Source organism: Lissotriton helveticus, chromosome 11, assembly GCF_964261635.1.
Source record: "Lissotriton helveticus chromosome 11, aLisHel1.1, whole genome shotgun sequence".
In the NCBI taxonomy this organism is placed as follows: Eukaryota; Metazoa; Chordata; class Amphibia; order Caudata; family Salamandridae; genus Lissotriton; species Lissotriton helveticus.
In genome coordinates this window covers 1,047,647,184-1,047,663,292 of record NC_136072.1, presented here as the reverse complement: position 1 = coordinate 1,047,663,292, position 16,109 = coordinate 1,047,647,184, and the positions used below count along the sequence as shown (strand labels likewise).

The following is a 16,109-nucleotide window of genomic DNA, read 5'->3' as shown; positions in this document are numbered from 1 at the left end:
ATTGCCTTTTATTACAAATTCTTTGATGAAAATAAAGGTTTTCTGCTGATTATGGAATGCTTTTGAGGCTCATGCCTTTTTATTGCAGTATTTATATGATTTATTTTCATACTGCAGAAAATATGTAATTATGGCTTTATTAGCCTATGGTTTATGTTGGGCTGCATTTTTATTGGTTATACATATATATGCGTATAATTTGTTTAGTACTATGTACTACTATTATATGTATTTACACACACATATATATATATATATACATATATATATATATAATTATATTATTATATGTTCCGGGTTCCCGCTCATGGGCGGAGATTATTCAGTGCTTATGACTTTAATGAGTATACCCCTGGAAGAGAACTAGGATTACAGGTAAGTAACTAATCCAAATTACCCATGGGCATTCCCCAACCAATTAAGTAAAGGTTACTGGGGCTAACTGTACCCATTTTGGGCATTTTCAAGATGTCAATTCTCCAGCTAACACTAAAATCCAGTTAAAAGCAGGTCCTGTACACACAACAAACTCAGAGACAGATGTCCAATAGAACAAATGCTGAGTTTTCCAGAAAGCAGGCAGTGGATACGCAATAATTTACAATATGTAAAACCCCAGCAGCCCTGTCAAGCAGGTTTTGACACTCCTGCAGATTTTGACACACAATGTCAAAAAGAGGCCCACTGTGATTGGACACTGCCTGGAAGGGGGTAATAAGGATGGGGGCAGAACTGGGCGTTGGCTACATCTGCTTGTGATAGGATAGGGCTCTTTGAAATTAATCATGTTTGTGGGCCCAGCCCACAAGCCATCCTATTAAGGGCACAAAACCCCCCCCTCCCTTAAACTCAAGGCTTTTGTCTCAACTGAACCGGAATGTCTCCATAGGATGCTTATGACATTTACGGTCCTCATTATAAGATTTGTTGGATTCCCTAAGTGGCAATACCACACCCAGACATCCCAGTACTGCAGTGTGAGGTGAATTCTAGGTGAAGTATTACACATCATTGTCAGTGGCTTGTAGGTAACTGTGACAGGGCGGGTGGGTTTGAAAGAAAAATAGACTTACCTGCTCGTCACCGGTCACCAGCTTCAGCCTTTGCTTCGTCCTTGCTGTTCTGCTGGCTCCTGGGAGCACCCAGGCTCCCCTAAGCCAATTATGACGCTGTTGTCACCATGATCGCAGCCTCATGATTGGTCTGAGCTACGTGGTTCGGCGCTCAGACAGGGACTGACTGACTGTGCATGTTCTCCACCCAGGCTGTGCAATACAGCCCGGTGGAGAACATGCAAAGTAGGCATGACTTTTGCCAGCCTAAGATGGCTAGGCAAATCGTCACGTGCACTTAAGGTGCAACAACCACTCCTATCCCTCGACGTCAAGGGAGCCCAGCCCTAACCTGGCTGCAAGATACTAAAAATAAAATGATAACAACTTTTGTAATTATCATTTTAATTTTCCTTTTACTCTTCTCCTCAGCCTTAGTACAGGAGCCGCCACTGATCATTAGGACTTCTGAGACAGGAAAGGGGGAATAACTAAAGAAGTTTGAGTTTCCGCATTCATTTCAACATGGTTTTCCTACACTGTAGGTGATTTTCCTAGGTCAAATTTCACCTGGCACTACCTGGAAAAATAAGTCCAGGGAAAATCCCTAAGATGCAGAGTTACTACACAACTCGAAAAACCAATGGGGTGCAATAATTCAGCATATTTGGTAATCCAATTTGGACAGAAACTCCTGGCACAGCCTTTCCCCTACCGCCACCTCTGGCATCACCTTGGTGGGGTGGAAGAGCAAACAATGCTCCTTCCAGCTAGACCGCAGCCTGCCACAGAGACCGTCCTTGCGCCCACCCCCTAACCTCATCACAGGTGCCAAATGGGAGCGGTAAACTCCAGCAAACTAGTCAAAACTGGCCCAAAAGGACCCAGTAATTCTGAGACCAACATGGTATTCCCCATTCTGGTGTGTGTTTACTATACTCTTGTTAACTGTGAAACGATACCAGCCAGAATCGTCAGTTCCGCCCCCAGTCTTAAAACGTTCTGTAAATGTGAACGAATTTGACATTAGAGGCTAAAATGAACTTGGCACCCCAAATTGATTTGCGGGAGCAGTGCTAGAGTATCAAACAGCCCATAATATGGACAACGGGTAGTCTCAATTGAATTCAGAAAAGCTCCAACCTTCCCATTATTTTTATGTTTGTTAAATAAATATTTCATAATTTGTGTGTCATTTTGTGTGTATTTAATGCATGCTTGTGTTTTTATTTGTGTGTATTGTTTTGCGATTCACATTGAAATCGCTTAGGACGTTGTCCCCTACGTTTCGTTAATGACTCAGTTAGGGTCTCCGGGTTCCAGTAATGACTCAGTGGAACTCTGAGTCCCCCAAATTCGAATGACTAAGGAGGGGTCTAGACTCTAGAGAAGTCAAAATATTAAGAGAATCACTGTTTTAGAAGGTGGAACCAGGGTCGTCATAGAGAAGCTTAGTTAAAAATCCAGGTTTTTCGTTTTCTTCTGAAGTCGAGAGGGGAGCTGGCTGCTCGGATGGGAGGGAGAACGTGTTTCCAGTTCTGAGGGGGTGATGTGCGAGAAAGCGCGTCCCCCTCCCTGCCTTAACGCGCAGGATGAGGGGTGTGTGGGCAGGGAGTAGGCCAGCGATCTGAGTTGTCTGGGCCTAGGCTGTGTGGTGGCTTAAATGTGAGGATGAGGAGTTTAAATGTAGCTCATTTCAGGATAGGGAGCCTGTCGGGGTCCTTCTGGTGCTTTGCGATGAGAGCTTGGGGAGAAATCTACATATTGCATTGTTGTGATGTAATAAAACGTTGCAGATTGTTTTTATGTCACGACATGCCTGCATGATCTCACCTATTAAATAGTGTGGAACGTTACGTTTTTTAAATACTTTCTTGAAGTGGCATTTGAGCCCATGTTAAAGAGTTACTGAGAAATAAAAAACAAAAGGCATGTTTACTTAGGTTACAATCTTACTGTCTTTCTAGCCGGTGACTTGTTAATGCATCCGTGTATTTGTGCGTGTGTTCAATCATAGTGATGTACGTTGAAGACCATAGATTCTAAATCGTGAGTTTCATGCTCCTGGGTTTGTTTACCGTCCTCCTACATCCCGCTCTGCCCGCTTATTTATCCCCAGACCCTTCCCTCCAGATTCTGTTCATGCGGGCGCAGACACCAGGGCGCGTGCTGCGTCACGGTGCTGAGAGGCAAAGTGTAACTTTGTAATGCATGGCGCTCGCACCCTTCTTTCTACCTGGGCGTGATCGCACTGAGTGTCTAACATCAGTGCCGCGCGGCCCGTGTCCAGCCCAGCAACTGATGTAACACACCCAGCGGCGTGTGACCTGGACATAATGCGGGAAGGTGGCCTCCCCGCCCCCTCCTGCTGTAATCCTTGAACAGCCTGCCTGCAGCCTGTCGTGCCCGGCGCTTCCCGGTCAGCAGTTCGTTCAGTGTTATCACGTCTGGTGCCCAAGGGGTTTCTCGGAGCAGACCTGTTACAAAAAAAAGAAAAGCCTCGGCGTGCTCGCCCGAGAGCCCTGCTGCCGGGCTCGCCTCCTGCTCACTGCTTCCGAGGTTAGGGCAGACATCCTGCCTGGCGCTGCAGTGCTCGGCGCGGGCTCTGACAGCCGCGGCTCGCGCGCAGCCCGCTGTCCTTAGGGGAGCGCCGCCGCGCGGGTGTCAGGGGCCCGGGCCTGGCACGAGCTGCCGCCGCGGCGCGCCAGAGCGTCAGAAGAGCATGTGAGACCCTCCCCGCCCCTCCGCCCCCGCAGCCGCCTGCGATGAGCCGGCTACCAACGTGTGCTGTTTTCTGTCCCCAGGCTGGATCCACGCCGTCTACACCCAGGCCGACTCCCTGGTCTTCGGGGGCAACATTCTGCACAGCTTCAACATCCCCATGCAGCTGCACATCTACGAGATCGAGGACAGGACACGGGTGAGTCCGCTCTCTGAGCTTTCATGTATAAATGTTTATTTTACTGCATGTCACATCTCTTATCGGCTAACAGGCAGCTCCGTCACAACCTCAGCCGCTTGAATAATCTGAAACCTGTATATTGTACAGAAATGCTTTAGAGGTTGAAAGTTAAAGTAGATTGTCGATCCTTCTTTCGCTGGTTAGAGCTGGGTGTTTGCAGCTCCTCCCACCCCCTCTCCTCCTGAACATGGATACGGCTGGCCTGCGGCGGCCACTGTTCGCAGGAACATCACACCCGGCTGCTTCTCTCTGTCCAGGAGGCTGGATTTTTGTGCACGTACTTTCTGCCAGAGTTTTTCCCTCGACCGTGTTGTTTTTAGCGTCCCTGCAGTATTGTGCGCAACAGAAAACTGCCCGGAAACCCCCAAATGTCCCTGGGAATTCATGTCACCAGAGCACACTTCTAAATAGGTTGGGTTTTACTGGACGACTCGGCGTCTTGTAGGTGGGGATCATTAAGGGGGGATGGGGGAAGAGAGGAGGTGTGAAATGCGGGCTCTAACCAGGGATTGAAACGACGCAGTCGTGTGGTAACATGCACCATGTCTAGTTTACATATTTGAATGGATTTGTTGAGCAGCAGTGCCGGGTGGGACGTTTTAGTTGCTTGTGCGAGAAGTGATGCTAATGCAGGCGCCCACCCACCCATGTTCAACTCGAGTTTCTTGGGGCCATTCTGGGCTGCTCCTGCTTTTACCCAGGGAGTCACACAGCATCCCGGAGCTTGGAATCTTCTGTTTATTTTGTTGAAGGGGAAACAAATCGCAAGTAATGTGACCCATGTCCCGTAAACCCAGGACTGGGTGCTGACCCGACGGCTCCTTCTCGTTACTTATCCGAAATGGAAATGGGCCCAAGAGAAGGCCAGTGGCGATATTGTGCTAGCAACATGCATAGCTAGCGGTTCACCTGGCAGGCTTTCACACTTTTAATACCAACTAAAACACTCGTGTGCAATGTTTTACACCTTAGTTACTCTCCTTTGTGTAGTATATTGTGTGATTACGTTGTCACTCAAACATTTAGGTCCGGGCATACGTTTTCAGTGTTGTTCCCGGTGATGTGTGTCAGGTGATTTACAAAAAACACCCACATCAGATTGCCTGTCGATCATTGTTGATTTGTGTATCCTTTTGTCTTGATTAGCAATAGGTATGTTTTTCTTTAGTAAGTGCCACAAGATCACATGTACATGTTGACACCCATACTCCTAGACCTGTCTACACAGCCCAAGAGGCATACAGCCATACATAAATACACACCAAAAGCCACAACGGTACATATCCACACGTGTAAGCAAACGTGTGAGTAACCTTGCGCCCAGATCAATACCCGATGCCCGCAGAAGTCATACAAACATGCACACCGTACGCAGATAGCTGCAGAGAATGCAGACACACAGAGTCACAGACAATACACAAGCAGGCACACTTGAGCAGTTAGGCTGTCAGGCAGGAGGGTAGACATACCAACAGACTGAATGACAGACAAACAAATGTATACCGAATGGGTTGGTTGGATAGTGTATATTTAGTCATTGGCAGATGCATACTTCGTACTTAGGTGATGTAGGCTTCACGGCCACTAATTCTTTATCACCACTGCTGACGAAATTTAGAGAAAGTGACATGTCCATGTCCGTTCAGTCACAGGCCACTCCTTGGCGAAGTCCACTTGTGCGGAGCAAGGGAATATACTTCTGTCTCCATTATCATACAATTCTTGCTGGCTTTAGCACAATCTCTTCTTCATAAAAATACAGTGTATTCTGCATAACCATTCTGTTTGTGGCCCCTTTGGTATAAATAATCATACACATGCAGCACTGTATATATTTAGCACACACAAATGAAACACAAAGATTGTCTCCTGCAACAAGGCACCCAATGTGCGCTTGTTTGAAGTGGATCTTTTCTAGACAACAAACTTCTAACACATTCATTGTACATTCTCTTTTGTTTCACACATTATTAGTTCGCTGCAGTTTAACAGACGACTCAAACCTTAAACATTTATTATTATTTTGTTTAAATTCGACCTGGGGATCTGGGTTCGAGTCTCGGTAACGACGCCAAAAACCTCCTGTGATTCTGGGCAAATCACTTAATCTCCCCGTGCCTAAAATGAATGTGTGTCCTCATGTAACGTAACTGGTGCTATATAAAGGCTGCAAAAAAAAATAATTGTTAAAAGTATACCGAATGCTGCATGGGTTTGTCCATTTGGTTCCATTGAAGCAAACAAAAGCCACACTAAGAAAAATCACTGATTTATTAAATGTTTGTGTGTGACAAAAACATGGTGTGTGTGGTGTAGGGTCAATCTGTGTATGCTAGTTACGGTACGGTTTGCATGGATTACATTTTAATTAAGTGGTAGTAATTTGTATACCACATTAAAATAGTCAGCCCTGAGCAAAGAATACAGCAGGCAAATTATCAATTCAATGATGAATTTGCTGAAGATATAGCTTGCCTGGAAAGCAATGGAGTGGATGGGAATTAATAATTTATATGTTATTTATTTTGTAATGAAGAAAGTTACGGTTTGAACGTCACACCAAGGTTCCTGGCCTTCCTATAGGGAGTTTGAGTAGCTCCCAAAATGGACTGCCAGTTTAAGGGTAATACTGAAGTGTTTTCAGAAATAGAAATCATGATTTGTATTTTTGTAAGATTTCAATAAGGCCAATTTCCGCTCAACCAGAAAGTCCCCAAAAACTTGTTGTATGATACACTTAATGATGAAAAGGAGCTTTGTGAATTGGACCTGTAGTTTATATCCAGGTCTTTCAAAACATTGATCAGCCCAGATTCCAACCGCCTATCTGGTCCAAATCCAACATAACAGAGTTGAAACTGAGTAATTCCCGCCTTGTCTAAAAGTTTGGCCAAAAAAGGAAGACCTGACATCGTGCGGTGAAAAAGAAAAGATTACATTACTGCATATGAATTTTTTTGGGCATACAGTCATACACAAATAATATGATATAAGATAAGTGGGTATCTAAAAAAACAGCCTGGCGCTACTCCCCCAGAAGATATGAATACCCCTTGATGTCAGTCATTGTAAAAAAGATAATGCAAAAACTTTAGGAAAATTAAAAAACAATATTATCATTCCAAGTCCATAATCATTATGAGTCCAGATTTTTCTTTTTAGTCTCCTTACTCCTGTATTCAAAATTATATGTCTATATGTATCAGTTGATCCACATAGAATTAATACATTTATTCATTCATCAATGTTCAATAGAATTCCAATATAATTCCATTTACAGATATAGCAAAAAACAGCCAACATGTGTTTTGCGGAGACCTGCTTTATCAGGGCTGCAAAAATAACAGCAAGTATATTGTCACATTTTTCAAAAGATGACTTATGTAAATATTAACAACAATTTAAAGCCACCTTAAACTATAAATCTCACATCTGCCACACGGTCATTTACCAATTTAATTCATTAAGGCTATTCCAAATATGATCTAATGTACAGATGGGATTGCCTTAAAAGTATAGACACATTTTTCAAACTGTCTAGACTTACAACCTGTGCCATACAAACGTTGGACCGCAAATGTACTTTCCTATCTATACATATTGCTTCAAAAAGTGCAGTGTGATATACCATAGTATGAATACATTTAAGAATAATTTATCACATCATTCTTGTTATCCACCATATTCTTGATTTTACCAATATTGTCGTTTTTAATAGGTTGCGTATCAAAAATCTTACCTCAGTATACAGTCTAATAACTATCAGATATAAATTTCAGGAATACAGCATCTTCCCACAATATTTAAATGTCATATTTTGTCCTATATCTATACGATGTATCCTCTATTATATGTTATGTTATTCTAATACAAACCATTTTAGGTTAATTTACTTAATTCGTTTTTAAACTATTCATTGTACTTTTCACATCTTAATAGTTCATATGTTATTTTTATCCAAAAAGAACTGCTACCATCATTGGCACACTAAATTCTGCCTGAAGTCATCAAGTTTAAACTACTAATCTTTGCATCAATTGTAAGCCAATTAAGGCACTTCTCGAACTGTATGAATCTCATTGTCTGTCTGTATCTCTCTCGCTCTCTCTCTCTATATATATATATATATGTGACCAAGCTCCTTCGAGGAGCGAAACACGTCATGGATTGACACTTGTCGAATGAATTTTTGTTAAATAAAATTCGTACTCTTCTTGCACTCTGAATTCGTTTGCTGGTCCCTAATTTTGAAGAGGCTTTCAAGAGGTCTACACCTGATTCTTTCCCTCTTGCATTGACGGCCAGGAACCTACTTTGATATATAGATATATATATATGATGTGTGTTTGTATGTATTGTGATGTGTTTGTATGTATTTTATATATATATATATATGTGTGTGATGTGTGTTTGTATGTATTTTTTTCTCCATGGGTGCCCGAGTAGTCTTGCAATTAATTTGTGAATTCATTGCATTGCAAGGCTCCTGGGATGTCTCCATGAAACTTTATGAATATTAAACCCTTACACTCAGCCTAGCAAACCCCTTAACCCAAACCTTAGCCCTTGCCCTAAAACGAACAAGAATCCCCTCCCACGCTCATGTTCCATTTTTTTTAACATTTATTATCCTGTCTGCTTTTTTTTCCCTAAATATTGGTTTCCAAAATTTTGCTTATTCTAACTTTTGACTTTCTTACACCTGTTTCATAATTTAGACCTAATACCATGTGTGCTGTCATTTGCACAAAGTCCACATTGAACCACTTGTCATTCAGGAAGCGCATGGGTGCACACATCCTGAAAGAGACTTTGGATTTTGTCACCTGAAAGAAGTGTCTGGGAAATTGAAAGCATTAGGTCACAAGAATATCATCCAGTACTTGATGACTTGCTTCAGCCGGATACTGTTAACACAGTATTGGGCAATATTATCTCCCGTGGTTTAAGTGCTGTGCTTCAAGACTTAGTTTGCACTGAGACAAGACCAGTAGCTAGCCAAGTTTCAGTGGCAGAGCCACTATAGCATCAATAAATTGGGCCAATATCTCTTTCTGGGCATGGTGCTGCAGACCCATTGCTTTAAGAAGTCAAATTCATTTATTTTCCTGATTTCAGATGAGCTCGAAGTCTCTTACAGCTTTAGGGTTTGAATACAAGTTTGGTGGTGCAAGAGCCAAACCCATGGTTGAACCCCTGCCAGACTAAAAGCTTTCTCCTGTTCTGGTGGGTGGTTCTTTGACGTTCCCACAGTGGTGGCTATGAAATAGGCACCGCAATGGGAGCATCAAAATCAGTACCTGCACGGTATGGACTGCTGCAGTTCATGCCGTGCAGGTACTGGGGTGCATGCACGCAGAGGGCACTGCATGTGCCTACCCCCACATGCATCCCCAGGCCCAGAGGCAACAGGGGTCCTGTAGGGCCCCTTTCATTTCGTCTCCCCCACTGTTTCCATGGAGGTGGAACTGTCATGAAAACCACGGCGGAGAGGAAACTCATAATATGCTTGGCGGGACCATCGCAGTCCTACCAAGCATATTGCGGCTTCAAGATCGCATCGATACCTCCAGGGACCTTTGATCCCTGGCGGTTGCAGAGATCACTGGCGGTTGCGGCGGTCCCAGGGCGACCCAATCGCCCTAGTTAAAATAGGGTGGTTGGAAAACCGCTGCAGCATCCCAGCGCGTCTGGCGGTCCATTGACCGCTATACTCGAAATTAGCCAATTAGTGACTCAGCAAACTTGCTCCAATGAGTTCAGCCCAGCTCCTCAAGTGGACTGTCTCCTTTTTAGGTCTCGCTGGCGTTGCAGGGCGAAGCCCTGCCGCCAACGAGACTTATAGCCGCCTTGCTCCCTGCCAAGGGAGTCAGAGCAGTGAGCGAGCAGCTCCAGACCTGTGCAGGAGCCGACTCAGGTCCGTGAACGCGCGGGAACGTCAACGTGCACGTTCACGCGCGTCACGCTCCTGTCCTCCCACGTCTCTTCTCAGGCGCGCTCCAGGCCGACTTGCGGTGTGCGTCACAGCGTGTTCCAGCGTTTCTGTGGCCGTAGGTAAGTGAGGGCGGGGGGGGGGGGATTTGTTTTTTGCTTATTTGTTTGCTTGTTTATTAAAAGGCAGTGGGTTAAATTTAGGCAGGCTATTAACGTGAAACAAGTTTGTTTATCCCTGTAAAGAAGGGGGAACTTATGTCGGCCGTTAGAGTAGCAACAGGTTAGAACAGTAATTTGGGCAGCAGTCTTGAGAGTAGTTAGGACTAGAGTATGTGGAATACCATTAAGACTCCAGTATATAAAGCAAGAGGGTACAAATGAACTACTCCAGTGTTAAGCTATGTGAGGATATGTCCCAGCAAACGTGTGGGTGAAGGGCAGGGCCTCTGTAATTATGCAACTGTGCTACTAAAGTAATTTTCGCCTAATTTTAGAATTGCCACAATCAGTCATTTGTTGCCTAATTAGCAGGTTTTAACAAAATTGTTTCTAGGTCCAACTGTATCAACTATAATGCGTCTGTTATAAGCTTGTTTCTTGATTTAGCTGCACTGGAGTTTAAGCTATCGGGCATACAGTAGCTGATGGGGAGGGGCGGGGTGAGGGGGTGGGAGGCAGTTGGTGGTCTTGAAGAGCAATAGTATTCTTTAAAGAGTATTGCAAAATTAAAATATACTGGATACGTTCATTCAGATGTTAAGGTTCAAATGCTGTTGTATCTGCAATGGTGGCAAGTTGGGCAGTGTTTTGAGGCTAACTTGGCGTTCATCGTGAGTTTGATCAGAAACCTGCTTATTGCTAAGCCTATTTTGAGTTGAGATTATAAACGTGAACAAAGTTCCAGTGGCTTAATGGAAACGTTAGTAGAATGTTGTGGCGAATGTTATGCCATGCATTAATTGCAATGACAAGTGTGAGCTCCTATTTGAAAGCAATATCAAACTGCTTCTAAAATGTTCATAGGACATTGACATGATTGACGTTGCTAGAATCCGAAGAGTTGTTACGGTTAAAAGAGAGGGAAAGTAGAGCGTTTGGGTATTGATCAACAAGTAACATGGGCTATGGGGAAATGGAGCTAGGCTGTCCATACAAGTGCCACACAAAGTAAAGTAAGTAGATGGTTGGAAATGTATGCTGGTGCTAAATGTAATAATAGTGGTACAATTGGTTACCACACTATCCGTTTAATGTGTAGATGAGTTTTTGTCTAGAGTTTTTAACTTAAACTTTCTTTAGTCTCATGGACTCTAAAGCAATCATACTATTTGGTAAGATACACACACTTGATTTGTTCTCCATTCTGTCCATCAAAACATCCACCCCCAGTCAAAACTATGGATTTAGGCTGAGATCTCTTACTGGGGTGAATGTATGACATTGTTCTGCATTCTGTCCATCATTTGTTCTTTTTTCATTTGTCACCCGAGTGGGACGGGTATACACAGACGTGGGTCCTGTGCTCTTCATGCCACTGGAGTGAAGCTGTCATGGCTGATGAGGGCTGAAAGCCCGAAACCGGTCCATGGATGCTTGTGTCCAGTCCATGGAGGGCCTGGCTTAGCAGTTGGGCTGGACTGTTCCCATTGGGTGCAGGGTCAAGACTGATTTGCATATGGCTGGGTCCAAACTGGAATGGCATGGTGAGCAAATAAAAAATGGATTTGGGCCCAGATCTCTGTACTGGGGTGAATGTATGATTGTTCTGCATTCTGTCCAGCAATTCTTTTTGCATAATATTTGGTAACTTGGAGAAAAGTGATCGTTAATACAGGCCAGTGTTTTAGTTTATTAACCTGAGGTCCGGACACACTTCTGGACCAATCTGTAGGTTCCTGACTAGAAAGCTAAATAACAGAGTAATCAATTGTATATAAAAGGTAAAATTATCAACTTAAAGCCTTCTGTAAACGTGAAGGAATCTGATATTGTAAGGTTAACAATTATGTCTGTGTTAAGATAATTTCACAGGAATAGTGCAAGAGCATCAAACTGAAAAAAATGTGGACAACGAGTGATCTCGATTAAATTTAGAAGAGCTCCAACCTTTTTATTAATTGTGTGTTTGAGAAATAAGGTGTTTCATCATTTGTTTAAATGTGTCTTTGTTGTGTATTTTGTGGTTATGATAAAAAAATGCTGAGTTTCGGGTTTCCCTGGCTTCCAGTAACTGGTCTGTGGTGCCTTCTGCTATCAATGATTCAGTAGGGGTCCCTGATTTCCAGTATTTAAGTGGGGGGGTCAACTGATATTAAAAGGTTAAGACCCACTGTTATAGACTTTAATGAGAGATTCATCAAAATAGGTTCAGGCTATGGAGGTGTCTGGAATTTCACTGCCACAATGTATTGGATTGTGGCGGTAAAAGTAATACATTTGTATTAATAAGGTTAGTGTGGTCACACAAAACTTTGGCTCCTTAATGCAAGTGAAATTTTGATTGATCTTAGCAGGCTTTGAAAGAGGCATGAGGACTGTTTCTAGTTAAGAATGGGTGTTATACACTATATTGTGATTTATATTGGAAGCACTAACCTTTTCACAATATTAGACAAGCTTTTTATCTCAGTGTCGGGTGTAACCACCAGTTTGGGCTTCCATTATGGTAAACATCAATTAGTACGTGGCTGTTACAGCGCGTACCATTACTTCGCACTCGTTACAAGTCATATTCTCCATTACGTCGTAGACCTGTTTTATTTTGTCCAGGTTTTTAAGAAGGAAGCATAGCTCTGTATTCATTTCGGTGGGGTGCCTTTTACTGATTAAATTGTCAATATCCTGGTAATTATCTCGTTATAATCAAAGCATGGCCTAAAAGGTGATAAGGTAAATATATCAGGAGAAGCGTGCCATCTGTCAAAGCAAAATTAAGGTATAAAAGCATACATTAAACTGAAAAGCTGCCCTGACCCATTTGTGGCAGCTCGAGCAATAATAGTCTAATTTTTGGGGGCATCCTCTAACTCAACAGAGTTCCATTTCATAGTACATTCTATGGAAATGTCAAGAATCCTGAATAAACATCTCCATGTTCCCTCCCAGTAACGTCTTGGTTGTGGATGGAGCCAAAATATGTTGACAGACAAATCGATTTGGCCAAATCCTCAGGCAGATCTGCTTTTTGTCCTACCTACTGTGGCCATTAGAATCCTTGAAAAGTAAATCCTACGTAGTATTTTCAGTTTAGCCCATCCTTTATGAATATTTCCCTCAACGTGAAGTGCTTCTTCCATTCTCCACACTTAACATATCCAAGTCCGCTGTCAAACTTGTTGTGAGTTTTCAGAGAATGTCAAGTGAATGAATATTTTCTTTGTGATGAGGCATTGAAGAACTTTACCAGAGGCAGTTCTCTGCTGTGGGAACCCAAGTTAATCCACTGTTCCTTCGTTATTGTGCATATTTGTACTAAACTTGTGCTCTCAAGTGAACCTTTCCAAGCATTCACTTGTTTCTTCATGTTGGATTGTTGTTAGGAGTTGGCTGTGATGAATAGTGGGGGTGAGGTATGGTAGTTAATGCAAATGGCTGGTGGTATTAAAGCTAAACGGGATGCGTTACAATGGATTTATGATCTTTGGAATGAGGTGTGGGCAATTTTCAGATTTGCCATAATGGCGATTAAGGCAAACATAACGGGATTTGTTTACAGAGGAGGCATTCAGGGATGGAAAATAGAAAGGTATCGTTCAAAGGAAAAAAGGGGAGGGGACAATTTGAAGTGAACTGATTTAATTCATGATTGCATGCGCTCTCAAAGAGCCCTCTATATTGCTATCTGAAGACGCAGCACTGTAGAAAGCAGCATAATTTGTGATCTAGTACTCCATCTACTTTGGTGGTTACTAGCTTCAGACAGTCTGCCCACTGCTCAACTACTAATAGGCAACCTCTTCAGCATAGACATCCTCAGTTGTTATGTGATTGGATAAATATTGGAAATTATAATAGATTTAGGCAGTGCTTAAAGGAAGCGATTAGCTCTTGATCATAGCTACATGAGAGTTTACAGGATAAATAATGCAAGCATTGAAAAATACATACTGGTAATGCTGTAGCAGAAGTCTGCTGTGTACGTGTAATTTTTTCATTGTATTACATAAGCATAATGGACTTGTTTGGGGGACCTTGGTTTTGCATGGCACAAGATAGGGCAGGGAAGAGCCTCTCAGTCAATGGACATATATTGCCTTTTTAGGTCTCGTAGACCTGCGTTGTAGTGCGCATGCACTGCTCGCTCTGCGATGCTTATTGTAATCGAGATTTCCGAAGTGGAGTTGAAGCCCCGCCCATCATTCTTATTGGCTGGCGTCATCGTTTATGCTAACTGCTGGCTTCTGATTCAAAATGAGGTTTCTTTGTTACCGCCCTGTCTCCTTTTTGGACGGCCTATCCAGACTGGATTGTTTACTTGCAGCGCTACACTGTCTCCTTTTACTAGTTGGTAATCACTTTTTTCTTCATTCGTGCAATGGCGACCGCTTCTGATTAAGTTATACGAGTCCAGGCCGAGGCTTGAACCCTGAAAACGTAAGATAACTTTGGTCGGTGGGGCCGGATCACCCCCTGGCTCGTGGCATGCAGAGTTATGCATTCTGGGGGAGGGCGACCTGTGCGACTGGTATTACTCGTTATTTCTCTGAACGGGATTCCCCTGATGGACACTCATAGAGCTCTGCAGCACGTTACATTAGAGCGTGTTTCTCCATCCACATAGTCTTGTAGTTTCGCATTGTAATTCACAAATTTTCTGCCAGGTTCGTACCCTCTGCTGAAGATGTGCACTGAACATCGCATCTGTACAGAACTTTTCCAACCTCGAGGACGTTTCTTGCAGCTTCATGTAGACTGATCCCAATTTCCATCTGACACAAGTACATTTTCCGGGTCTGTCTTTCGAGAAAAGCAGGGCCATGTGTAAGCCGCGGGAAAGCCGTTTTATTTGCACGGCCGGGTGGGTCTGTGGGTGCCGTCCGCAGAAGCCCCACATAGGCAGCGATGGTCTGAAGCCCCCGCTGCAGATTATAGAGAAACCTCGGGGCCTTCCTAGGTCGTTCCACTAACACATATATGCAAACACCATATCCTTCCTAGAACCAACAAGGTGTAAAGTGCAATACCACAGCGCCTAGCGCCCCAAAGCAACCGCGAGGTGAGCTGTATAGAAAGGAGGACACAGTAAACAGCGAGGACGTATATGTGAGCACAAAGGGCGATGGGGCCGTCCGTGAGTAGTATCCAAACTACTGTACTTGGAGAATATGTTCGTTTAAAGAGACTAATAGACATGGCTGCGATGTAATTTATACGGATATATCTTCAAGCGCATACTCCGTTTTAGCATTCGTAGTGAGTTAAAGGGTGTAAAATTAATAGTAATTATGGCGCAGTTCAAGGACTGCGCCTAGTGAGGAGAGGTAGCCCCGTGGCTACTATTCTAGCATTGTACATTTGGAGATCTCACAAAAGCGTGTGACCTGGGTCAGACTGATGTGTGGCCCAGCGACATGTAAAAAGGAAGCATTTTGACTAAATCATATATTGGTCCATCTAGCACTCAAACTTCAACTTAAATCTTGAAAAAACTTTCATCCGTTAGTGGTTGTGCTACTGCAACCTTTACGTGTTTAGTCTATGAACACTATATCACATTAGCGCAAATTTGGAGACAGCGGGAACTCCCACTGGCTGGGTGGTGGTGTGCACAATTATATTTGAACCAGGTTGGTTCTCATCTTCAGTTACGTGACAATAAACCTTCTTTCAGCGCAATGATTAAAATTGAGAAAAGCGTTGAAAGAAGGTTTATTGTCACGTAACTGAAGATGAGAACCAACCTGGTTCAAATATAATTGTGCACACCACCACCCAGCCAGTGGGAGTTCCCGCTGTCTCCAAATTTGCGCTAAAAGGAAGCATTTGCAATGCAATAGGTCTAGCATTTAATTGAGTTTTAGCTATTGTCATCGTAAATGGCTGACTTTTATTTGTTTTGGTTTTTTAAATTTAAATAAAAGGAATCCTCAATTACAATGCCAATAGCTTTAACTCGCGTAAATGCGAGACCTATTGCATTGCAAATGCTTGTTTCTTTAACT

At 43.2% G+C, this 16,109-nt stretch overlaps 1 protein-coding gene across 8 annotated transcripts in view; it reads left to right on the top strand.

Moving 5' to 3' along the window:
- The window catches only part of KDM2B (lysine demethylase 2B), a 1,129,854-nt gene that overhangs the window by 478,379 nt on the left and 635,366 nt on the right, over positions 1-16,109 (top strand). For all 8 annotated transcript variants that reach the window (XM_078667529.1, XM_078667528.1, XM_078667527.1 and 5 more), the window contains one exon: positions 3,857-3,972. In XM_078667529.1, the coding sequence (XP_078523655.1) occupies positions 3,857-3,972 (116 nt within the window). The remainder of the gene's footprint in view (positions 1-3,856; positions 3,973-16,109) is intronic.